Source organism: Lampris incognitus, chromosome 1 (genome assembly GCF_029633865.1).
Source record: "Lampris incognitus isolate fLamInc1 chromosome 1, fLamInc1.hap2, whole genome shotgun sequence".
In the NCBI taxonomy this organism is placed as follows: Eukaryota; Metazoa; Chordata; class Actinopteri; order Lampriformes; family Lampridae; genus Lampris; species Lampris incognitus.
The window spans coordinates 105977980-106002676 of NC_079211.1; the positions used below are offsets into that span (position 1 = coordinate 105977980).

General features: G+C 44.6%; 1 protein-coding gene across 1 annotated transcript in view; it reads right to left on the minus strand.

The window, feature by feature from the left end:
* Window positions 1–6972: 6972 nt before the first annotated feature.
* pi4kab (phosphatidylinositol 4-kinase, catalytic, alpha b) overlaps window positions 6973–24697 on the minus strand; it is a 49758-nt gene continuing 32033 nt past the window's right edge. Inside the window, exons 35-55 of the mRNA XM_056272728.1 lie at window positions 24130–24237; window positions 23909–24036; window positions 23627–23785; window positions 21997–22076; window positions 17442–17641; window positions 17245–17335; window positions 14780–14947; window positions 14410–14463; window positions 14155–14275; window positions 12952–13081; window positions 11974–12117; window positions 11795–11865; window positions 11599–11705; window positions 11346–11450; window positions 10866–10991; window positions 9878–9998; window positions 9347–9506; window positions 9141–9230; window positions 8479–8562; window positions 8201–8277; window positions 6973–7103 (exon numbers count right to left, since the gene is read on the minus strand). Coding sequence (XP_056128703.1) covers window positions 8226–8277; window positions 8479–8562; window positions 9141–9230; window positions 9347–9506; window positions 9878–9998; window positions 10866–10991; window positions 11346–11450; window positions 11599–11705; window positions 11795–11865; window positions 11974–12117; window positions 12952–13081; window positions 14155–14275; window positions 14410–14463; window positions 14780–14947; window positions 17245–17335; window positions 17442–17641; window positions 21997–22076; window positions 23627–23785; window positions 23909–24036; window positions 24130–24237 — 2299 coding nt within the window. The 3' untranslated portion in view covers window positions 6973–7103; window positions 8201–8225. The remainder of the gene's footprint in view (window positions 7104–8200; window positions 8278–8478; window positions 8563–9140; window positions 9231–9346; window positions 9507–9877; window positions 9999–10865; window positions 10992–11345; window positions 11451–11598; window positions 11706–11794; window positions 11866–11973; window positions 12118–12951; window positions 13082–14154; window positions 14276–14409; window positions 14464–14779; window positions 14948–17244; window positions 17336–17441; window positions 17642–21996; window positions 22077–23626; window positions 23786–23908; window positions 24037–24129; window positions 24238–24697) is intronic.

The window sequence follows — 24697 nt, forward strand, 5'->3', positions numbered from 1 at the left end:
CTCATTAGCTAAATTACACTAGACAACAAGCTACTTTATTCATAGCCTCTGAAGCTAGTATCTTTATGGCCTGATGTGCACCCAGACCACAAATCCCTGTTAGGCACCACGGCCACAAATTCATTCACACCTAACCTTGACAGTGTGTACCCTGACTTGCCAGCCTGAGCTGTTGCTCAGTAGTTCAGTGTTTGAGCATCATTGCCCCACATTGAGAAGTCACCACCATAGAGAAGTCACCATCACAGAGAAGTCACCATCACAGAGAGATCATCATCACAGAGAAGTCACCATCATAGGGAGGTCACCATCACAGAGAAGTCACCACCACAGAGAAGTCACCATCATAGAGAGGTCACCATCATAGGGAGGTCACCATCACAGAGAAGTCACCACCACAGAGAAGTCACCATCACAGAGAGGTCACCACCATAGAGAAGTCATCATCACAGAGAAGTCACCATCACAGAGAAGTCACTATCATAGAGAGGCCATCATCATAGAGAAGTCACCATCATAGAGAGGTCATAATCACAGAGAAGTCACCATCACAGAGAAGTCACAATCACAGAGAAGTCACCATAATAGAGAGGTCATCATCATAGAGAAGTCACCATCATAGAGAGGTCATCATCATAGAGAAGTCACCATCATAGAGAGGTCATCATCATAGAGAAGTCACCATCACAGAGAAGTCACTACCATAGAGAAGTCACCACCATAGAGAAGTCACCATCATAGAGAGGTCATAATCATAGAGAAGTCACCATCATAGAGAGGTCATCATCATAGAGAGGTCACCATCACAGAGAAGTCACCACCACAGAGAAGTCATCATCACAGAAAAGTCACCATCACAGAGATTCACCATCATAGAGAAGTCACCATCATAGAGAGGTCATCATCATCATAGAGAAGTCACCATCATAAAGAAGTCATCATCATCATAGAGAAGGCACCATCATATAGAGGTCATCGTCATAGAGAAGTCACCATCACAGAGAAGTCACCACCATAGAGAAGTCATCATCACAGAGAAGTCACCATCATAGAGAGATCATCATCATAGAGAAGTCACCATCACAGAGAAGTCACCACCATAGAGAAGTCATCATCACAGAGAAGTCACCATCATAGAGAAGTCACCATCATAGAGAGGTCATCATCATAGAGAGGTCATCAACATAGAGAGATCATCATCATAGAGAAGTCACCATCATAAAGAGGTCATCATCATCATAGAGAAGGCACCATCATATAGAGGTCATCGTCATAGAGAAGTCACCATCACAGAGAAGTCACCATCATAGAGATCATCATCATAGAGAAGTCACCATCACAGAGAAGTCACCATCATAGAGAGATCATCATCATAGAGAAGTCACCATCACAGAGAAGTCACCACCATAGAGAAGTCATCATCACAGAGAAGTCACCATCATAGAGAAGTCACCATCATAGAGAGGTCATCATCATAGAGAGGTCATCAACATAGAGAGATCATCATCATAGAGAAGTCACCATCATAAAGAGGTCATCATCATCATAGAGAAGGCACCATCATATAGAGGTCATCGTCATAGAGAAGTCACCATCACAGAGAAGTCACCATCATAGAGAGATCATCATCATAGAGAAGTCACCATCACAGAGAAGTCACCACCATAGAGAAGTCATCATCACAGAGAAGTCACCATCATAGAGAAGTCACCATCATAGAGAGGCCATCACCATAGAGAGGTCATCAACATAGAAAGGTCATCATCATAGAGAAGTCACCATCATAGAGAGGTCATCATCATAGAGAAGTCACCATCATAGAGAAGTCGCCACCATAGAGAAGTCACCGTCACAGAGAAGTCACCATCACAGAGAGGTCATCATCATAGAGAGGTCATCATCATAGAGAAGTCACCACCATAGAGAAGTCACCACCATAGAGAAGTCATCATCACAGAGAAGTCACCATCATAGAGAGGTCATCAACATAGAAAGGTCATCATCATAGAGAAGTCACCATCATAGAGAGGTCATCATCATAGAGAAGTCACCATCATAGAGAAGTCGCCACCATAGAGAAGTCATCATCACAAAGAAGTCACCGTCACAGAGAAGTCACCATCATAGAGAGGTCACCATCACAGAGAGATCATCATCATAGAGAAGTCACCATCACAGAGAAGTCACCAACATAGAGAAGTCATCATCACAGAGAAGTCACCATCATAGAGAAGTCACCATCATAGAGAGGTCATCACCATAGAGAGGTCATCAACATAGAAAGATCATCATCATAGAGAAGTCATCATCATAGAGAAGTCACCATCACAGAGAAGTCACCATCATAGAGAGGTCATCATCATAGAGAGGTCATCAACATAGAGAGGTCATCATCACAGAGAAGTCACCATCATAGAGAGGTCATCATCATAGAGAAGTTACCATCATAGAGAAGTCGCCACCATAGAGAAGTCATCATCACAAAGAAGTCACCGTCACAGAGAAGTCACCATCATAGAGAGGTCATCATCATAGAGAGGTCATCATCATAGAGAAGTCACCACCATAGAGAAGTCACCACCATAGAGAAGTCTATCAAACAGCATTCTTGCCCACATAATACCAACTTCTTGTACAATGCTTACGTTGCATTGATTTTAATTTAGCACTGTTTAACCGCTGCATCACTTTGCAGGTGCTTGTTGCAACATAAATCAATCCAGTTTCCCAGACTGGATTGATAAATCTATTCTCGTCTTACCCAAGCTTTCACAGAAAGTTGAATCAGTTCATCTGGACACAAAGTTTATATAGCGAGAAACGTTTCATCATCATCTAAGTGACCTCTTCAGTCTCAACTGACTGCAGGTATCCCCACCCTTATAAACGATACAGCGGCATAACAACCCAAAGCAATGATCGGTTTCATATGCAAATTGCCGTGAGCATTAATTAGAGTTACAATGGCCATGTGTACTGTTCACAGAGGATTGGGGAATGGTTGCAATCACAGCATTGTAAGATGGTGAAAGATGTACTCTTAATCCCCCCCCCCCCCGTTCAGGGATGGTTGTCCCCTCTTCACATAGATGGCCTCTTTGACTCTCCGTTCAAACCAGTGTTCCGCCCTATCAAGGATGTGCACATCCTCATCCTTGAAACGAGTGGCCACTAGACTGCAGATGGGTGTAGACTGTGGAGTCCTGGCCTGTCTTTATGCATGCTCAATAATCCAGGTAAGAAAATCAAAGAAAGTTGAATCAGTTCGTCTGGATACAACATTTATTGACAGATATCAGAACGTATCAATAAATCAATACCAATAAATCAGAACAATCAGAACGTATCTGTCAATAAACGTTGTATTCAGGTGAACTGGTTCAACTTTCTTTGATCTAGTTAATGGTCACGGTAATTTGCATATGAAATTGATCGTTGGTTACGGTCGTTATGCCACTGTATTGTTTCTAGGGTGGGGGTACCTGCAGTCAGCTGAGACTGAAGAGGTCACTGAGATGATGATGAAACGCTTCTCTCAATACACTTTGTGTCCAGATGAACTGATTCAACTTTCTTTGATTTCTTTACTTGGATTACTGGCCACGCATAAAGTCGTTTTAAACGTTAAATGTTAATGTTCTAATTGCCACCACTCCCAATAGTGACCAAACTTTCCTACTTTTCAGGTTATACATTTACTTTCCAAGAGTAAAGTTCAATTCTTATGTATAATACATTATCAACATGTGCTGAAGAGATTTGCATGGAGTCACGTGTCTAGGGGGCTAAACGTGGCTCTGCTGCGGTGCTGTCTGTTTGCATGTTAGTAGGCATATTGGATGCAAATCCGTTTTAACAGGGCATGGGTTTCGATTCTCTTTCGAGCCTTGTTAAAAACACACTGACTGGTTGATTGGTTACAGGGTAACAGTTCTTGGAGTGAAAACACAAAGGCTATCTTAACAGGAGCCAGCAACTTGTTGGCAGGACACTGCGCTAAAAGATAGCTGCTACCATTAGATCTGATAGTACCCTGATGAGAAGAGGGGATGTATTTCTCACCATATTTTAGTTATTAAAAAAAACAGTAGGGGGGGGGGGCGGCGGCACCGGCATCGTCCAGGTGGCGGGGCGGTCTATTCCGTTGCCTACCAACACGGGGATCGCCAGTTCGAATCCCCATGTTGCCTCCGGCTTGGTCGGGCGTCCCTACAGACACAACTGGCCGTGTCTGCGGGTGGGAAGCCGGATGTGGGTATGTGTCTTGGTCGCTGCGCTAGCGCCTCCTCTGGTCGCCGGGGCATTTGTGGAGTTTGCATGTTCTCCCCGTGTCTGCGTGGGTTTCCTCCGGGTGCTCCGGTTTCCTCCCACAGTCCAAAGACATGTAGGTCTGATGAATCGGCCGTACTAAATTGACTCTCGGTGTGAATGTGTGTGTCAGCCCTGTGGTGGCCTGGCGGCCTGTCTAGGGTGTAACCCCGCCTGCTGCCCAATGACTGCTGGGATAGGCTCCAGCATCCCCGCGACCCTGAGAGCAGGATAAGCGGTTTGGATAATGGATGGATGGATGGATGGTAAATTGGAGAGGGGGCTATTGTTGGCAATAACTTTCACATCAAGGTTGCTCTTCTTCAGATGTGGTGTAATGACAGCTGTTTTAAGTGCTGAAGGAAATATACCAGACTGAAGAGATAGTTAATCATTTCTAATACATCAGGCGCTAAGCAATTAAAAAGTTTTAAAAAATGTGGTAGGGATAGGATCCAAGCAGAAGGTGGAGGACCTGAGCTGCCCAACAATATTGTCTAGTTTTTCAAGGTCTAGACAAGAGGGTCAAAGTGAAACATGGCAGCAGTGATATTTCTGGAGAACTGGGGGTAGGTTCATTTCTGGATCTGGGGCATTTATGTTCTGTCTAATGGCAATAATTTTGTTATTGAAGAATATAGCGAATTGCTCACATTTTTCTGTGGCCAGCATCTCCGATGGGGTTGGAGATAATGGATTAGTAAGTCGGTCAACAGTAGAGAGGAGCACTTTACTAGTGTTAATATTCTTATTAATGATTTTAGAGAAGTAAGACTGTGGCTTGTTTAATTTCTTTGTTGTAGTTATTTAGTCTATCCCTGTAGATTTCATGGTGAACCTGAAGTTCAATCTTTCACACATGGTACAGTAATATTAAGTTATTTTGATATTACTAAGTCCAGAGTATGCCCCTTATTGTGGGTGGGTCTAGAAACATGCTGAGTGAGGGCAAATGCCTCCAGTAAGCTAATTAGGTTTCTAGCATCGGGGTCTGTTTGATTGTCAACATGAACATTAAAATCACCTGAGATAATTAAACAATCGTAGTGAGTGGAAACCTTGGACAGTAGCTCAGAAAATTCCTCAAGAAGGCCATATTTAGACTTTGGTGGCTGATAGACAGTAATTAGGCTGGCACAGACAGTGGCACAGTGGTTAGCACTGCTGCCCCACAGCAAGAAGGTCCTGGGTTCGAACCCCAGGCCATTCCGGGTCCTTTCTGCGTGGAGTTTGCATGTTCTCCCCGTGTCTGTGTGGGTTTCCTCCGGGTGCTCTGGTTTCCTCCCACCATCAAAAAGACATGCATGTTAGGGTTAATACTCCTGCCTGTGCCCCTGAGCAAGGCAATGGAAAGAAGAACTGGAGTTGGTCCCCGGGCGCTGCAGCTACCCACTGCTCCTATACAGTAGGATGATGGGTTAAACGCAGAGAACACATTTCATTGTAACCTACAATGGCAAAACAAAGCGGCCTTTTTCTTCCCTCCTATTAAAATCGTAGCATTACAACGTATAGAAACAGCAAGGCATTCAAAAGACGTGGATTCCCTGAGGGGGGGGGGGGGTTCCTCGCAGCTAGAGGTATCAGGGAAGACAAGACAGCAGCTGTTCCGTGGCCTCTAATAAGATCTGGTGGTATGGATGAATTTGAAGCCAGGAGGTGCCGTCTCAACGAGCGCGCCTGCGTCATTTCTGCCCAGTCGTGTCTCGGTCAAGTAGGGTGGAGTCCAGGTTATGGGTACTTATATGATCGTTAACTAAAAATGAGGTTTTCGTTAGCGACCTGACGTTTGCTAACGTCATTTTTTATTGTCCGAGGTGCACGGCTTTGCCTTTGTGGGGGCCTGATAATTGAAGTCGGAACTGGTAATAATTTAATTCCTGTATGTTACGGGGAGATTACGCGGTCTGTGTCTATGGTTCATCATTACAGTAATTAGTGTGGCAGAGTGACAGTCGTTAGTAGGATGGCTCGGACTCACCAAAGGACTTGGAATAGGTGTAGTTTACTGCGGAACCAAAACTGAAAGCACTCGGCCCCTGTGGACGTCAATTAGTGACGGAACTGTCCGCGCCTGTGTGCGCGTACCGGATGTTGTCAATAGCACAGACGCCAGAACTGGAGACCGTGGAATACCACATGTCTGCAGTCAGCGCTCGATCCGGACGGAGTCCACCATGCTCATGAAGAGAAGAGCGTTCCCACAACACACTGAAACTGTCGATAAAACCAAATTGTAAACGACAGCTCTGCGACTGAAGCCAGGTGTGAAGCTGCAAAGTCCGCTAAAACGACCAACACCACGGCCGGAAGTGGGGAGTGGGCCAGAGATGATAAAAAAACAACAACAAAAAACATCATTTTTACTAAGCTTTGACAGGTTAAAAGACGAATAAAACCAGATTTTAAAAGCCCTGGCTGCTGCCACAACTTTCTTAGCGGAGGAATAGAGATGGCAAACTAGGGCGTTTTACCAGAATGTCATTTACCTTGGCACCTGGAAAGCAGTGGGCATAGCAGCCCTGTTGGGCCTGACGTCCCTGATGACAGAATCACAACACGACAGAAGGTGGCTGTGGAATGGGTGCAGTAGAAGAGCGCACCTGACCACCATACACCGGTGGATGGGGTTTCCCAGCCAGTGCAGAGATCACAGCAACCGGGGGGGATGCCACCGGTGGCCAGTTCAGGAGCACTGCCACCTTCAACCACCTACATCAAACAGATGAGGTTTCCTCTCGGGATCCGGGGCAGTGAGCAGTAGCTCCTTGAAAGGGACCAACTGTGAAAACACCCTGAGACAACATGCATTTAACTTAATAATAGATTTTAATTTGATTTCATATCCGAGCCACTCTCATTCAAAAGGGATGAACATAGAAAAGGAGAGAGAAAATGGGCCATGGATAGAAATATACAAAGATAGGCAGAATCTTTACAATCAGTAACATTACATAAAGGCTTAGACTAACTGTATGGACATGGGATACCGCAAGTTTGGTTTATTACAGTAATTTCCCCACAAAAAGCAGAACTGCACAAAGCTTACGTAGTCTGAACATTTTGGTTAAACATTACATCCGTGTCCAGACCTCAAGCCAAGCCTTGCCTAATCATACCCCATACAAAACGTTAAGTCATGTGCATTAATCCCTACACCTGGGCAACACTGGACATGAGAGACCCTCAAACCCAAAGTGTGGAACCAAGAATCTGTGTGCATAATTTCTCCATTAGTGAATGTGGAAACTGGCAGAACAAAAAAAGATGGTGTAGCCCATGTCTATACAGTGAGTTGTCACGGTTAAATACAAGCTATCAACAAGTACCATGCCACAGATCGGGGAAGTCCGCTTGGTCCATTAAAAAGAGAAGCACAGTAGTACAGTCAAGTACAAGATTACAGAATAGGCCACATTGGTCAAAACTGAACCCAGTCTAGATGAGCTACATCAGGTATCCAATTAAAATCTCAAAACATACAATATGTGATGTCAACCCCTTCAAAAATGAATAAAACTGAGAATCCACATTCACAAACATTACAAATTTTTTAAAAATTGGCACAAACTTTAAGTATTAATTTACTGTACATGCAGTTTATCAAGAGTAAAGCGTTTCTTCACTCTAGGTGCACAGAAAGTCAAGATGCCAGTACAACAGCAGAATAATATTAACAATAATAATAATAACATTGATTGGAACATAAGATAAATAGCAAGAGAACAGATGACTGATATCAAATTAAATATGATTTGGGAGGAAAACAAGGTAAAAACCAACACAACCGTCAAGATTCAGCAATCAACAATACCCATAACAAAGAACTACAAACATTCTTCACTGTTGCATATTTACAACATACACATACACGCACACACCATGTACTCACAGACAAATATACTGAGGCACAGATGTTAGTATGGGATCTGGTTTTGGTAGTACTGGATCATGTCGTAGGTTTTACTCCTGTAAAACAAAGAATAAGCAATGATGATGAAGAAGACATAAGAAGACATACATAATATACTACGTATTTTCAAATACAAAGTAAAAAGAATATATTTAAGATAGTAGTTGAAGGGAGCCAAGTGACAGTTGACAACTGGGTGTGGTTCAACGGGTGAATTTACAGCCTGGCGGGTTCGCTGCCCTGTGTGTTGTACTGACCTGCTGCTGAGGAAGCAGTTCTGGATGACTTTGATGATGAAGGCAGCTGCCTCCTTCTCACTCACACTTGGGTTGAACCGCTGCCTGTGGCGGAAAGGAGACAATAAATGACAACAATGCGTTTCTTAAAAAAAAAAATTTTTTTTTAATCTTGGACAGCTGTTTTTTTTTTTCGCCCTTTTTTTCCCCAGTTGTACCTGGCCAATCATCCCACTCTTCTGAACCGTCCCGGTCGCTGCTCCACCCCCTCTGCCGATCTGGGGCAGACTACCACATGCCTCCTTTGATACATGTGGAGTCGCCAGCCACTTCTTTTCACCTGACAGTGAAGAGTTTCGCCAGGGGGACGTAGCACGTGGGAGGATCACGCTATTCCCCCCAGTCCCCGCCCCCCTGAACAGACACCCCGACTGACCAGAGGAGGCGCTAGTGCAGCAACCAGGACACATACCCACATCCGGCTTCCCACCCGCAGACACGGCCAATTGTGTCTGTAGGGACTCCCAACCAAGCTGGAGGTAACACAGGGATTTGAACCAGTGATCCCCATGTTGGTAGGCAACAGAATAGACTGCTATGCTATCTGGACGCCCATCTTGGACGTTTACACTGTACATATATGTACTCACATTTGTACAAAAACTTATAACGGCTCCACTCACTTGAGTAGTTTTATAGTCTGTCCTCTGAAGCAGGGAAGACCAGTATCCAACATCAGGGTGACCAATGAGACCACTGCATCCATGTAGGGCCTGAGTAAAGAAAGGAACTTTTCAAGTATATGTACTTCATGTACATGCTAGCTAGTTTTACTGTGCAATGGAAATAACTGAACTCTCACTGGAACAGTGCGTGGTTGCACGCTCACCTGACAGCGAGGTATCCTCTGACACACATCTCCATGAACCATTTGAACGGCGTGGCTTCCATCTTGCCACCCATGATCATCACCATCTCATCTGTCAGCTTGACGTCTGGCTCCCAGCCGAGGTTTCCACCAGGGGAACTTTCAAACATGAACCCAAAATCTGGTCTCATGCACATGCACACACACACACGCACGCACACGCACGCACGCACGCACGCACACACACACACACACACACTCAAGTTTCATAACTGAAAACGTATAGCCAACACAAACATACAAGCGTCCACACACTTAACTGAAAAGTCATCTATCACGACAACCAAAATAACACAATGTTGAGTTGCTAGGGTAACTTCAACGTCTATTCAGTTGTATATATTACAGAAATGAACCAAAATATTTTTGTTCCTATGTCTTACTAGACTGTGTATTACTAAAACTTTTCAGGAACTGGAGATTTTCGGATTCCTATCCCATACACCTCCTGACTTTCTACGTCCTGTATGGGAACCTTACACATTCACGCACCGATATGGATAAGGTGCCCTTGGCTGTCCAGCATGATGTTGCCGTTGTGTCTGTCCTTGATCTGCAGCAGAAACAGCAGCAGGCTGTAGGCGGCCATACTGCGGATGAAGTTGTATCGTGCCTAGGAGGAATGGAGGGAAATGGGCAGAGAGAGAAACAGTGTTGGAAGGGATGAGTTACTGAGTGAACTATAAGGAAGGTGAGTAAGGGCAAGCTTTGAGAAAACACAGTTTGCGACAATAGTGTGGATGACTGATGAAGAAGAAAGAAAGAAGAAAGCCACTTTATTTTGTCACTAGCAGAGGTACCCGGCGTTGCCCGGGGAAAATGTTCTCACCAAAACAACCAACATGATGTAATCTTTACGATATAATCGATGATGAAATATAGGATACTTTATGATATGATACATGTGATAAACGAATGTCGAATGAACGAATATTATTAATGAAAATTATCAAATGTCATGATTTTCAATCCATTCATCAAGCTTCTTTGCCAATGTGTGTATTAATCGCTCAGTGCTCAAGCACCTCAGGGTAAACCACGTTGCGTGACTTCAGGCTAGCACTGACAATGTTAGGTGTAGTGCCTCCCTTCACCACTGGAAGGATTTGCCAGAAGTCTCCACAAAGTATTGTTGGAATGCCTCTTTCGCAAATAAATCAAATTCTTTACTTGGTTTTTGAAGTATTTTTCGAACTGTGCAATCCTTGGAAAGTGCTGTTTCTGAAGATACCTTTCTTTTTGTTCTACAATGAGTGTTTCTGGAGTTTTAAGCGAACATACAAACATACACTCTTGCTTTATATATATAAGATTGTACAGTTACAATGAATTTGTTCTCTACATTTAACCCATTCTGTTTTATAGGAGCGGTGGGCAGCTGCAGCGCCCGAGGACCAACTCCAGTTCTTCTTTCCATTGCCTAATGACAGTTGAGTAAACACAAAGGAAGGTGGTGGGATGCTGTTTAATGGCTGTTTACCTTCTGAAATGCCAGTGTGGACTCATCTCCATACTGGTTGCGGAAGTAGTCATACATGCCAAAGTCTGTTTGTCGCCCCAGCTGGTCACGGGACTTGCAGTCTGGGATGCACTCAATCACACCGCACTGCAGCCAAATATGATCAGATAAGAAGAGGAAAAGGGTGCGTGAATATTGGGGAGGGAAGTGAGACGACACGTCATTTAAAAGGGCTCTTTGCAAAATAAGCTCTATTCTCTGTTTGGTTACCAGTTCTGTTAGTTTTCTTATACCCAGGGCACTCTACTGTGCAACAAGACCCAACATGACCAACTTTCAAAACCCTCTCAAAGAAGCCATGCTCTCCCTCTTTTCTAAAATGTCAGGTACAACACAAGCGGCAGTGGCACTTTGGTTCCCCCTGCAGGTGGTTTAGGTTAGAGATGAGGATTTACAGAGTTGATGGTTTGTTTTGGGTGCTGTGGTTTTGTGTGGACTCACTCCAGGGGCGGTGGCCACCACTCTGTAGGGGAACACGTAGAGGTCCAGGCCCACCAGCTGGAAGATGTTCTTAAATAGGCCAATGATCTGAAGAGCCAGCATGTCCTGGATACAAAGGTGGAGTAAAGGACAGAGGGAGAGAAAACAAGTTAATAAAAAAGGAGAAGCTAGGGGGAGATCTTTTAATGTTTTTGTGGGATGTGGGGAAGCCGAGAGCAAAGGAGTGAGAAAAAACAAGAGAAGTGAGAGAGACCTGTCTGCAGTCATCTCCAACTTTAAAGATGGCTGCCTGCCAGCAGATCCTCTTGGCCTCTTCTTCACTTTTGGCCTCATCCAGAGAATCTGAGCGACACTGCAGGCCTGACAATAAGACATCACAGCAAAATGTTTGTCTGCATATACATCTATGAAAAACAACATTACCATGCCCTCCTCAGAATAAGCAGTACCTTCCTTTTCCAGCTCGCTGACTCCACACCACCGAACTTTGAATTTGGCCAGGTAAGGAGCTTTAGCGGCACTGGATGGGTGTAAAAAGTGACAAGATATGGATTTTGAAATTTTTTTTCAGAGATGGTCGAAACGACGTCCAAGCTATTGGAATTGTATGCATTGTGGAGAGCCCTACCTCTGCATGGGGGTCCCAGACTTGTAGTCTATATCCAGGACAATGGCCTCTGGGTTACTGGGCAGATAACAGCCAGGCTGGACCTTGATCTCTGACATGGCTTTCAGGCAGGCCCTCTTCCTCTCGTCCCCTTTGGGAAAAGGCCTGACAAGGATAAACAAACACAGCCACACCATAATTTCCATGCCTCTCCTTGTCCCTTGTCTTTTGACTAGCATGCATTGGTATCTCATCTGACAGGAGGCCTCTGCTGTTGCACTCAGGAGGAGTCACTGGGGTAGAAAATCCTACAGAGGGGGAGACTCCAGGGGAGCGAGGAGACATTAGGCTTGCCGAAAAGACATTTCCCACCTGTACAGTTGCGGTTAGTCTCTCATTAGCACCCTAATGAGGTGAGGGGGGATATTTCCCTCTGAGGAGTGGGATGACTAAACACTCCCCATAGCACCCAGCACTAAGGGGCACTGTCACGGCAGTATTCATCAGCCTCAGAGCACACACGCACGCACACACACAAATGCGCAAACAGGTACTTGAGGGGTGGAGGATGACATGACACAGCATGCAAGGTCTTCTGGACCAAGAGATAATCGGAGAGACACTGAAAAAAACCCCACTGAACAACAAAAGGGATTTAGGGGTTGGGGGCATCGACAGAGGTGGAAGGCAGGGAAAGGCTGAAAATACCTAAACTCAGGGGTAATTGGTTATCATCCTCATCACCACTTGAACCTGTAGGGGTTATTCATGTGTTATTCATTATGTACAATACCAAATTACAAGGAATGTTTTGCTAAAATGCTACTTTGAGGACTTTGACAAGGGAACGGTGAGGTTCACAAAGATGGGGGGGGGGCACAGTGAAGATGTACATAAATAATTAGGAAAGAAAAAGGAAGGAAGAGACTGAGGGAGAAAAGTTGAGAAAACAAAGGCTTTCTTGACATTAAAAAAGGACCAGGCCACGTGAACTCATACTTGATGATTGCAGATACGTTGGTGATCTTGTTGAAGAAGTCAAACTCTCTCTGGTAGAAGTCCTTGGCCGGGCCGGACAGGGAGCCGGTGATCTCCTCTACCATCTGCTCCAACAGCTCGCCTATGTCCGCTACAGAGAGATGGACATTTGAGAGGAGAGATGGGACCGCTGTGTTGTCCGTGTGCATGCATTTGTAATTACTATAACAGCAGTAACTGGACATGCATTTTGAAAAACTAAGTTTGCCAAGTGCTTCATAAGCACAATTAATCGGGGCTCAAACTGAACTCTCGAGTTAAGGCCTTTGCACACCAGGTCTGAATTTTGAATGTTTTTTTTTTCTTTTCAAATCCGTCATCGTGGTCCAACAACTAGAAATCTCTGAGAGCTTGTTGACGGATGTGAAAAAACTCAGAAAATGGAAACGGCTCCAAAAAAATCTATGAAGGATGACTTTTTCGTTTTGTATATAAACTTGATGGACACGGGCATCCGGGTAGCGTAGCGGTCTCGTCCGTTTGCCTACCAACACGGGGCTCCCTGGTTCGAATCCCTGTTACCTCCGGCTTGGTCGGGCATCCCCTACAGACACAACTGGCCGTGTTTGTGGTGGGCACCTGTTCGGGGGGGCTGGAGGGAATAGCGTGATCGTCCCACACGCTACGTCCCCCTGGTGAGACTCCTCACTGTCAGGTGAAAAGAAGCGGCTGGTGACTCCACATGTATCAGAGGAGGCATGTGGTAGTCTGCAGCCCTCCCCGGATCGGCAGAGGGGGTGGAGAAGCGACCGGGATGGCTCAGAAGAGTGGAATAATTGGCTGGATACAACTGGGGAGAAAAACGGGGAATAATCCCAAAAAAAAAAACAACAAAAAAAACAACAACAAAAAAAAACAAAAAAAAAAAACTTGACAGACACAACATGAGGTCGTATTTATTTGGATAAAAAATTCAGACATGGTGTGCAAAGGCACGCCTCAGGAAGGGGAAGGAGACTGCAAAGAACAGCAGTTCTCATGGTGAAGGCTAAATCTCCAAACAACAACAGGAGAGGCCTCGAAAGTATTCAACAAGTTGTGTTTAGACTCGTAAGCAGCTAAAAGTTCAGATACAAAGTCAAATTTTGTGTTTGTGAGAGTGAGATAGGTGAGCGAGAGAGACAGACAAGTAGAGTGTGAGAAAGAGAGAGATTGACATCTCACGGTCTTTCTGGTGTCCCTCCTCATCCAGGTAAATGTTGGTCTTCATGTTCCAGATGAACTGATGGGCCAGCAACTGAGACTTCTGAGCTGCCCACAGGATGTACTCTCTCACATAGCCCATCTACAATAGTCCAGAGAGAGAGAGAGAGAGAGGAAAAGAAAAAAAGAAAGGAGACTCATCATAACTTCATAATTTGAGGGTATTTGTGCTCCTGGCAGAGTAAACTTAATCAGAGAACAAGAATATAACCATACCTTGTCATAACGGAGGGCCTGGACAATCTGCGGGATGTAGAACAAAATGGCGTCCTACAAACAGCGGAAGACATTACTTTGATTGGACAGAAAGAAACAAAAAAAAAGGTACCACCAGGAATCATCTGTCTGACAGAGGACTATGTCCCAACTTTACCCTTTACCCTGATCCTCAGACTACCAGCAAAAATATGGGCGAGGAAAGAGAATGAGAAATGCTCCCCCTTTCCTCGGCAAATTACTCAAAAGGTGCAAGGCAGACTGTGCTAGGCTGCGCTGAGAAACAATCGTTTTTCCATCATCGTGTGGAAAAACAGGTTGATTTTGTGTGTGTGGGGGGGCGGGGCGCCTTGTATATGTCTATACATACTGGTGGAAAGGAGCGCAGCACTTTGACCCCGTACTGGGCAGTGAGAGGATGAGGAGGGTACATGGAAGAGAAGTAGGAGAGTCCAGTCGGAGGATCAGCTGGGGCCCAACACAGGATATGACTAAGTTCTGGAGAGTCCGCATCAATGGTGTGCCATGTCACTAAGAACTGAAGAGAAAGCATAAAGAGAGGACGGACAATGAGAGATGTGTGTGTGTGTGTGTGTTTGGGGGGGGGGGGGTTAGATGATAGTTTATTTGTCCTCAAGCCTCAAGGAGGAAATTCTTTTCCACAGTATACATAGCACAAACAAGTAGGATATACAGAATTATATAAAATACAGGATTTACACTTAGTTACAGGGGTCACACAACAGAGACACAGACATGGACTGACTCTCTACACACAACAGACTGGGTTTCTTGTAACTGCAGAGGAGGTCACTTATTTAAAGGTCGTACAGCTGCAGGAACCAAGTTCTCGCTAAAACGGGCCTCCCTGCACATGGGTCGTCTATAGTTATGTCCAGAAGGAAGGGGGATAAAGTGCCAGTGGGGTGGGTGGTCTGGGTCATGTGTGATTATGAGTGCCTTGCGGATCAGGGATGAGGTGACACAATCTGATAAGTTTGGGGTGGGAATACCAATGAGTTGGCTGGCTAAATGAGCTGTCTTCAAGAGTTTATTCTTACTGGTGACTGTAAGCATATGGGAAAACAGATGGCGCCATACAGAAGAACTGGCTCAACACCCAATTAATTAATCAATTAATCCAACATTTGATTTGCATAGCACACAACAGAGATCCATACCGCCGCATCAAGTATGACACCAACCTGATGAAATAACACAAGGTTGTGACCCAAAGTTTTGCTCCGTGCTAACTAGTCCCTGGAGGACAGCCTTGTTCATTAGTTCCTAACGCGAGTGGAACAAACAACTATCAGATGTCAAGGTGGATCAGCATGAAAATCATGCTCCAGGGGGAGCACTGCACTTCCTCCCTCCCTCCCTTCACACAAAGGTGAACAGATATGAGGCTCATTAGGAGTCCAGCCACGCAGAACGAAATCAAAATGACTAAAGGAAGCCTGACGCGGAGAGAGATCCCTTCAAAAACAACATTGTCTGTCTCTCTCAAGAGACTGACAAAGTACAGCCACTAAATTACTTTTTTAAAGTTGGATATGATGGAGACTTTTTTTTCTTTCTCTAACTTTTGCTGCATCTTACAACCATTAGCTTAGAAACAGATTTCGGGCCAGTTCCAGGAAGTGCAGAAATGGGAACTTTAAACACCAGGTGCCAAACCAAACAACTTTGTCAGTTAATTCTCAGTTAATTCTGATGCTGAAATATTGAAAGTAAACATTGGCAACTGATGACATTTCTTTTAATGCTTATCTTGGTAAAAGAGAGAAGTCTGGGATATAATGTTACATATACGAGTTGTTAATATAAATCCAGATACAAACTGGAATCTACAACAAGCACTGGTATCATCCATCCATCCATTATCCAAGCCGCTTATCTGAATTCGGGTTGCAGGGATGCTGGAGCCTAACCCAGCAGTCACTGGGCGGCAGACGGGGAGGCACCCTGGACAGGCTGCCAGGCCATCACAGGGCCGACACATTCACACCTAGGGACAATTTAGCACGGCCGATTCACCTGACCTACATGTCTTTGGACTGTGGGAGGAAACTGGAGCACCAGGAGGAAACCCATGCAGACACGGGGAGAACATACAAACTCTACACAGAGGACGACCTGGGATGATCCCCAAGGTTGGACAACCCCAGGGTTCGAACCCAGGATCTTCTTGCTGTGAGGCGACCACGCTAACTACTGCGCCACCGAGTCTCCAAGCACAGGTATCAAAGTAATACAGTTTGAGGTGTCTCAGTATCAGTCTCTTATTTACACGATTTTATTGCATGCAAAATCCAAACCTGTGCAAACCCTTCACTAATAACTTGGTGATAATATATATCTTTAAATTAAATGTATGCCAGTGAAAGAAGTGTAAGTATGATGCATAGTCAGGGTCGGTGTATACTAAATCTGATGCAGGGGGATGAATGAGAGCAGGCCGGGGTTAAAGAGATTAACAGAACCAAGTAAGAAATGAGAGTCATGAGTAAGGTAAGAAGGCAGGCATATGTTATCTTATTCTGTGTGTATTACTCACAGTAGCAGTTGGTTAAAGATCTAAATTTAAAGATGTTTTGTCCAGCTTCAAGTGATTTCATATGGACGGCCACACAAGTACTTAGTGTTGTCCAAATAACAGCCCCCTCAACAAGGTGCAGACAAAAGGGCCCCTGCGCCTCAGTCATAATAGTTGTCCACCCCTTGTAAATCACACTGAAACCAGTTGAGTCGGTCAAGTTGGTTGTTCACAACAGTTATGAAATGTGGCTACCTTGAGGGACGAGTGGAGACCATAAAGGTGGAGGAGCTCACCTTGACTGCCTCAGGAACATCACACACAGCAGCTGGGTCCATACGAACCAGACGAGTCACTTCTGACACAATGGCCTCTGTGTTTTTAAACCTGAAAGACAAATCACAGCATCCATTCTGAATGAGTGACTGAGTGAAAGATGAGAAATCAACCAGTCTGAGTGCCAAACTACCCCACTGACAGACTGCGGGGGTACCTGGCAGGAAGCTGCAAGGCGAGATAAGGCGCTATGCTCCAGGCCAGGTTGACATTGTCCTTCCACTGCTTCTCAGTCAGGCTGATGTATTTGGACCTCCAGTTGGCGATACTGGTCTCCACTGACTGCTCAGTAGAGATGGCCAGCTCCTGGGTGGACAAGGGGTTGTACCAGGTGGTCAGCCGCTCAATCTCACTGGCCTGCGGAGGGAAAGTGTTGTTACCAGCAGTGACACAAAAATCCCAATCTTATCAGGTAATTTAATCTACTTTTGTGCCCTACTTTTTTTTAAAACTAATTAAAAACATAAAATGGTGTGAGATGATTTCACTTGGCTCCAGCGTGGTCTGAAATGTTTTCATGAATAGTGTGAAATCAAGAGGCGATGGCCCTCATGCAACTGCTGCACAGATTTGTTTTTCAGAATCGGAATCATGTTTATTGGCCATGTAGGTTTGCACTACATGGAATTTGACTCAGGTTTCATGGCTTTCTCAGTGCACTTAACACAGAATAACAACACTACAACACAACAATCTTCAGATATATACACAAGCAATAAGAGGTGATAAAGTGCAATGATGCAGAGAACATATCAGAGATGCTGAAATAGATGTTAGCAGGTTACTTACATACATGCCTGAGGTAGATGGACATGATAGAGCATACCAGTACAGTACAATGTACAGTACAGTATATACAAAATGGTTGGATTTATTTGACGTTTTAAGTGTTCATTTGAATGACAGCCCATGTAAAGAAACTGTTTTTATATCTGGTTGTTTTGGGGTACAGTGCTCCGTAGTGCCGTCCAGAGGGGAGGAGTTGGAACAGGTTGTGACCAGGGTGTGATGCGTGATTTTTTTCGTACTAGTACTTGTTGCCTCTGTTGATTAGGTAGGTTAAGGTTAGGGTGGGGTTAGGGATAGGGATAGGGTTAGCCAATCAGAGATAGAGTAGGGGCGGGTCTTCCCGGAATCCAGGTGAACGCTCTCTCAATGAGTACTAGCCAATCAGGGGCAGAGTTCCCGGAAAACGGGTACGAAAAAAAAAATCACGCGGGTGTGATGGGTCTGCAGTGATGTTGCCTGCCCATTTCCTGACTCTGGAAATTTATAATTTCTGAATGGAAGGCAGGCTGGCACCAATGATTTTTCTCTACAGACTTAACTGCCCATTGCAGTCTGTCCCTGTCCTGTTTGGTGGCCAATCCAAACCAGACAGTGATGGATGTGCAGAGGACAGACTGGATTATTGCAGTGTAGAACTGAATCAGCAGTTCCTGAGGCAGGTTGAACTTCTTGAGCTGGTGGAGAAAGCACATCCTCTACTGGGCCTTTTTGATGATTTTGTCTATTTTGGATGCCCACCTTAGGTTCTGGGAGATTGTGGAACCCAAAAATCTGTAGGTTTTCACTGCAGACACCGTGCTGTTGAGTATGGTGAGGGGGGGGGCAGTGTTGGGGGCTCCTCCTGAAGTCCACTGTCATCACCACAGTTTTGAGCATGCTCAGCTCCAGGTTGTTATGGCCACAGCAGAGGGCCACAGAGCAACATCCCATCTATATGCAGACTCGTCACCATCCTGGATAAGGCCAATGATGATTGTGTCATCCGCAAACTTCTGACAGGTCACCTGAGGTGCAGTCATTTGTGTAGAGGGAGAAGAGTAGAGGGAAGACCACACATCCCTGGGGGGCGCCAGTGCTGATTGTCCGGGTGCTGGATGTGATTTTCCCCAGCCTCACCAGCTGCCTCCGGTCTATCAGGAAGTTTTTAATCCACTGGCAGATGGGGGCTGGTACAGTGAGCTGGGTGAGTTTGGAGTGGAGGATATCTGGGACAATGGTGTTGAACGCTAAGCTGAAGTCCAGAAACAGGACCCTTGTGTATGTTCCTGGGGAGTCGAGGCATTGGAAGGTGTAGTGCAATCCCATGTTGACTGCATCCTCCACTGACCAGTTTTTTCAGTAGGCAAACTGCAGGGGGTTGAGCAGGGGGCCTGAGATTTCCTTCAGCTGGGCCAACACCAGTCTCTCGAAGGATTTCATGACCACAGACATTAGGGAGATGGGCCTGTAGTCATTTAATCCTGTGTTACGGGGTTTCTTGGGGACCAGGATGATAGTGGAGCTCTTGAAGCAGGAGGAGGGGACTTCACACAGCTCCACTCAACTGTTGAAGATCAATGTGAAAACTGGAGCCAGCTGGTCAGCACAGACTTTAAGACAGGAGGATGATAAGTCATCCGGGCCCGGTGCCTTCCTGGTCTTCTGTCTCTGGAAGAGCTGGCACACGTCCTCAACACAGATCCTGAATGCGGGTGGGGGTTCGGTGGGGAAGGGAGAGTGGCTGACAGGGGGTGGAGTTGGTTGTGTGTTGTGGCTGGAGAGGGTGAGGGGTGTGAAAGTTTGCTTTTCAAACCTGAGGTAAAAACCCATTTAGGTCGTCAGCCAGTTGATGGTTCCCTGCAGTGTGGGGGGATGGTCTCCTGTCGCTGGTAATGTCTTTCAAACCTCTCCTGACTGATGATGACTCGTTGGCAGAAAACCTTTTTTTTCAACTTTTCAGAGTTGCACCTTTTTGTCACTCTGATCTCCTTTGTGAGTGTATTTCTGGCTTTGCTGTATTGGAGCCCATCTCCACCCTTGTAGGGTTCCTCTTTGGCCTGATGAAGCTGCCTGAGTTTAGCTGAGAACCAGGACTTATTATTGTTAAAAGTACAAAAAGTTTTGATGGGCACACGTGTCCTCACAGAAGCTGATGTAAGATGTCACAGTGTCAGTAAGTTCATCCAGGTCTGTAGATGCAGCCTCAAAAACATTCCAGTCAGTGTAGTCGAGGCAGGCCTGGAGCTCCAGTTTTGACTCATTGGTCCATTTCCTCACAGTTTTAACCACAGGCCTTGCAGATTTTAGTTTCTGCCTGTAGGTTGGGATAAGATGAATCAGACAGTGATCAGAGAGGCCCAGGGCTGCACGGGGGACAGAACGATAGGCGTCCTTCAATACTGTGTAGCAATGATCCAGAGTGTATTTGAACATGTGTCCAACCAAGGCAGAAATCCCCCACCCCTTTTTCTCCCCAATTGTACTTGGCCAATTACTCCTCTCTTCCAAGCCGTCCTGGTCACTGCTCCACCACCTCTGCCGATCCGGGGAGGGCTGCAGACTACCACATGCCTCCTCCAATACATGTGGAGTCACCAGCCACTTCTTTTCACCTGACAGGGAGGAGTTTCACCAGGGGGGACATAGCGCGTGGGAGAATCATGCCATTCCCCCTAGTTCCCCCTCCCCCCCAAACAGGCATCCCAACCGACCAGAGGAGGCGCTAGTGCAGTGACCAGGACACATACCCACATTTGGCTTCCCACCCGTAGACACGACCAATTGTGTCTGTGGGGACGCCTGACCAAGCCGGAGTTAACACGGGGATTCGAACCGCTGATCCTCATGTTGGTAGGCAACGGAATAGACCGCCACACTACCTGGACACCCTATGGCAGAAAATACAATTTTCTTCTATTTTGGATTAATTCATTAGTACAACCAAAGCGGAACTGTGGTAGGAACATGTCATGCGCAACAATCCTGTTGGTCAACCACATCTATTGAAAATGGGATTAGTCCATAAACGATTAGTCTACCTAACGGAAAGACTAGGTTTAAAACTGGATAAAATAAAACCCTACATTTCGGACTAAATGAATATAAATATAATAGGCCTATAGATAAATAATCTAAATATATTTGGATTATTTTAGGATATACTGTATTTCGGGAAACATTTTGAAGAAAGAAAATTGGAGGAATAACTGAATTCTGCACTGTGCACTTGTACAACTGGATGTGGGGAGACTTAACATAAGACCTGACAGCAGCACTGATATCTGACTCATAACATTCTTCTCCGTTGTTAAGCGTCATATCTTGACATAAAGTTAACACCTGAGCAGCTCTTCAGATTCCTCAGAATTGTTTTCTTCCCCCTTTTTTTTAAAAAAAGAAGAAAAAAAACCCAACCCGAAACCAGCTGTCCTGACATGGTCTTTGAGGTGTTAATGAAGGTGCAAATATGTGGCCTTCAACACTCAAGGCGCTTGTGTACGAACAAATGTTTTATGAATCCGAAGTGGATTTCTTTTACACGCTCGTAGTAAGTACGAATTTAAGAGAGAGTTAAAAGTATTTTCTTGCATGAGGCCCGATGTCTTGAAATCAGACAAGAGCTCTCGTACCAAGATAACGTCCCTTGAGACAAGCCGATTTGTGCTGGAAACAAGTAGTCATCGCAAGCCATTAGTAGATTTGTTTTTCGTTTCAAGAAAAACAAGGTTTTTTTGACTTGACTCTACCTGTATCAATCAACCTTCATGAACTTGTTCAAAAAGAGGCGATACGCTAAGCAGTTTTTGGCCAGTGTAGACAGGCAACATTCATACACAATGAAGTGAGACAAAAAGCCCAGATCTGTCCAACCTGAATCTGACAACAGATGTCCCCACGTGAGAGACATCATCATGTATAAAGGGCTGTTGAGTGATGGGAGTTACCAGGAGGGCAAGCAGCAGAGTCCTGCGTTTCATGTAGTACTTGTGCAGTTGGGAGCCTCTGTTGCTTTTCTTTGACAGCCCTGAAACAGCAACAACACGTCATTAACCCACCGTGGCAGAGGAAACTACAGTCATATCATTACTCATTAATGTACACATGCCAAACAGGTAGCGCTTTGTTTCAGTGACAGTGGACTAATCTGAATCAGCGCTCTGTACTTCAATAATGATTTGTTTGTGTGGATTTTGTAGGAGTGTAAGAAGATATTGATAGAAGAGTATCTTTCCCAATATTGTACAAATTTTCAAAAAATATTACTTCAACTCTTAAAATGACACATGGAGATGTGGCAGCGGCATTATTTAATTGTGCTTTTTATATCTCTGACCACTAGGTGGCAGAGGTGGTATCGTAACAGGGCTTCATAGAGACCAGAGCATAAGTGTTGCTGTTGCAACACTAGCTATAGCTGTGATTACTCTTTAATCCATACTGAAGTGCTTTCTTTGACATTTTCCAAAAAGTTTGACAAAATATTGCAATTAGGGCTGTCGATCAATAAAAAAATATTAAACAATTAATCGCAAAATTAGCTGTAATTCTTCTTCTTCTCTCAGCTTGTTCCGTTTCCCAGGGGTCGCCACAGCGGATTTGACCATTTCCCCATGAGGGCACAGCACCAATGGCTGTCTTGTCAATCCACATAATGATTTGGCAAAATTTAGCACAATTATTTGTAATTACTTGCGACTAATTATTTTTTTTCTTCTTAAGACTGAAGTTTGTAATAATGAATAATTAAATGTAAAATCACAGAATTAATGTAGAATCAACACAAAGGAAATATATCTAAATTCAAATACTGTTATTTCATAGCATCATTTTAACTATGAACACAGATTCGCTCCAGTGAAGTACAGATTTGCAATAAAACCATCAAGGCCACCAACACTGACTGTCAGCTTGAAGGGCATATTTGTTATATGCACTAACAGAAATAATACCAAAACGAAGGCCTATGTGTTAAAGTGCCGGTTGAATATCAAAACCATCAAGGCCAATACAATCAGATATCAGCTTAGAAGGCGATCATTTCTTGTACGCACTAATATAAATGATAATTAACAACAAAAAAAGTGTTCCACATTCAAGTGCCAGTTGAATTTTAAGTGTCTTGGATTCAGGACATTCATTACGTGTTCATCACAGAACGCCATATGCGTCCCAATGGCACAACGTAGTATCTTGAATATCTAATATTCTCTATGAGGGGACGAGGGCTGGGAGAGCCTGCTGCTGCTCCAGCGAGGAGCAGAGTAGGAGGAAAAACACAACTCTCCATGCACCGACAAGCAGGAGGAGAGTACACAACCCCCGATATGCCTGTGAAACAGCCACCACAGGACGCAAACAAAACACAACTGCGTTAATTTTTTTAACACGTAAAATATTTCAAATTAATCGCAAAAACTAACGCCTTAATTTTGACAGCCCTAATCGCGATATATTACAGTATTTGTAGTAAAATAATATATCACAACCATGACACTTGTATTGCACTAAAAATCGTAGCAGCAAATTCTTTTCCGAACACACAGTGCTAGCTAGTATTTCGTATGTTTTTTTTACCTGATTTCTTGGATATAGTGGACATCCCAGAGGATAAAGGGTAGGTGTTGATCCACCCCTGAGCTGCCTGCTGCCTTTGGCCCACTGCTGCGTCCAGACTGCTGCGGCTGTCTGTTACTGTAACTACGGACAGGCTGTTCACAGACATGTCCTGGGGATCTGGACAGAGGCAATAGTTATTTACTCACCCAACCCACCAGTCCATCGCTGCATCGATATCTTACCAGTTACTGCAAACGAATCAGACAAACATGGCCGATATTGTGGTCATCTTTGTTGTACCTGGTGGTACCAGCTGGTTGGCGGCCAGATACTTCTTGTCAGACAGCAGGCTGGCGTAGAACTTGATCATTATGCTGATGTCTTCTCTCAGCCTCTTCTCCGTCTGCGTTGGAAACTTTGGTGCAACGCTACAGAAGAGATACAAGATCATGTTAACAGTAATGAGCAGAGGAATGAAGAGGGAATGAATTCTTTTTAGAGACGTTAAAGGTTATTCACACCTGAAGTAGTCAAAGGCTGTGGAGTAGATTTTCTCTCGCAGCACATTTCTGATGGTGGCGTTCGTCACAACATCGGCATGGAGAAGAGTCAGACCCAGGGTCAGCAGCCTGGATTTGATTGAGATGTTAAGACAAACGGCTTAGAGAGTTGAATGTATTTCACAGTTATATACACTCACCCATGTCAGTGGATACGGTTCTGTCAAGCTATTTTTGTGCAACGTCTGCAGTTGCAAGAAGAGATGCTGGATGGAAATGCCAAAATATATCAACTAAATAATAACAAAAAAAATTGTTTTAAACTCATTTAAGGTGGAAAAGTTGACTGTTTGGGGATGAAGCAATGCCATAAAGAGGGATGGAAATGTTAATGTGTTTTTTCATTTAAAAATTTTATGGCATAATCCTGTGCAGAGATTGTTTATTTACATTACATATACTTGCTAATGGAAACACCGCTAATGGGCATTAACAAGCTATCTACTTTCAAAATGAGCATTTGTAACTTACCTAACATTTAAAAATAAAAGTAACACTTTCTATGACGCCTGCATCTATAACGCCCTAT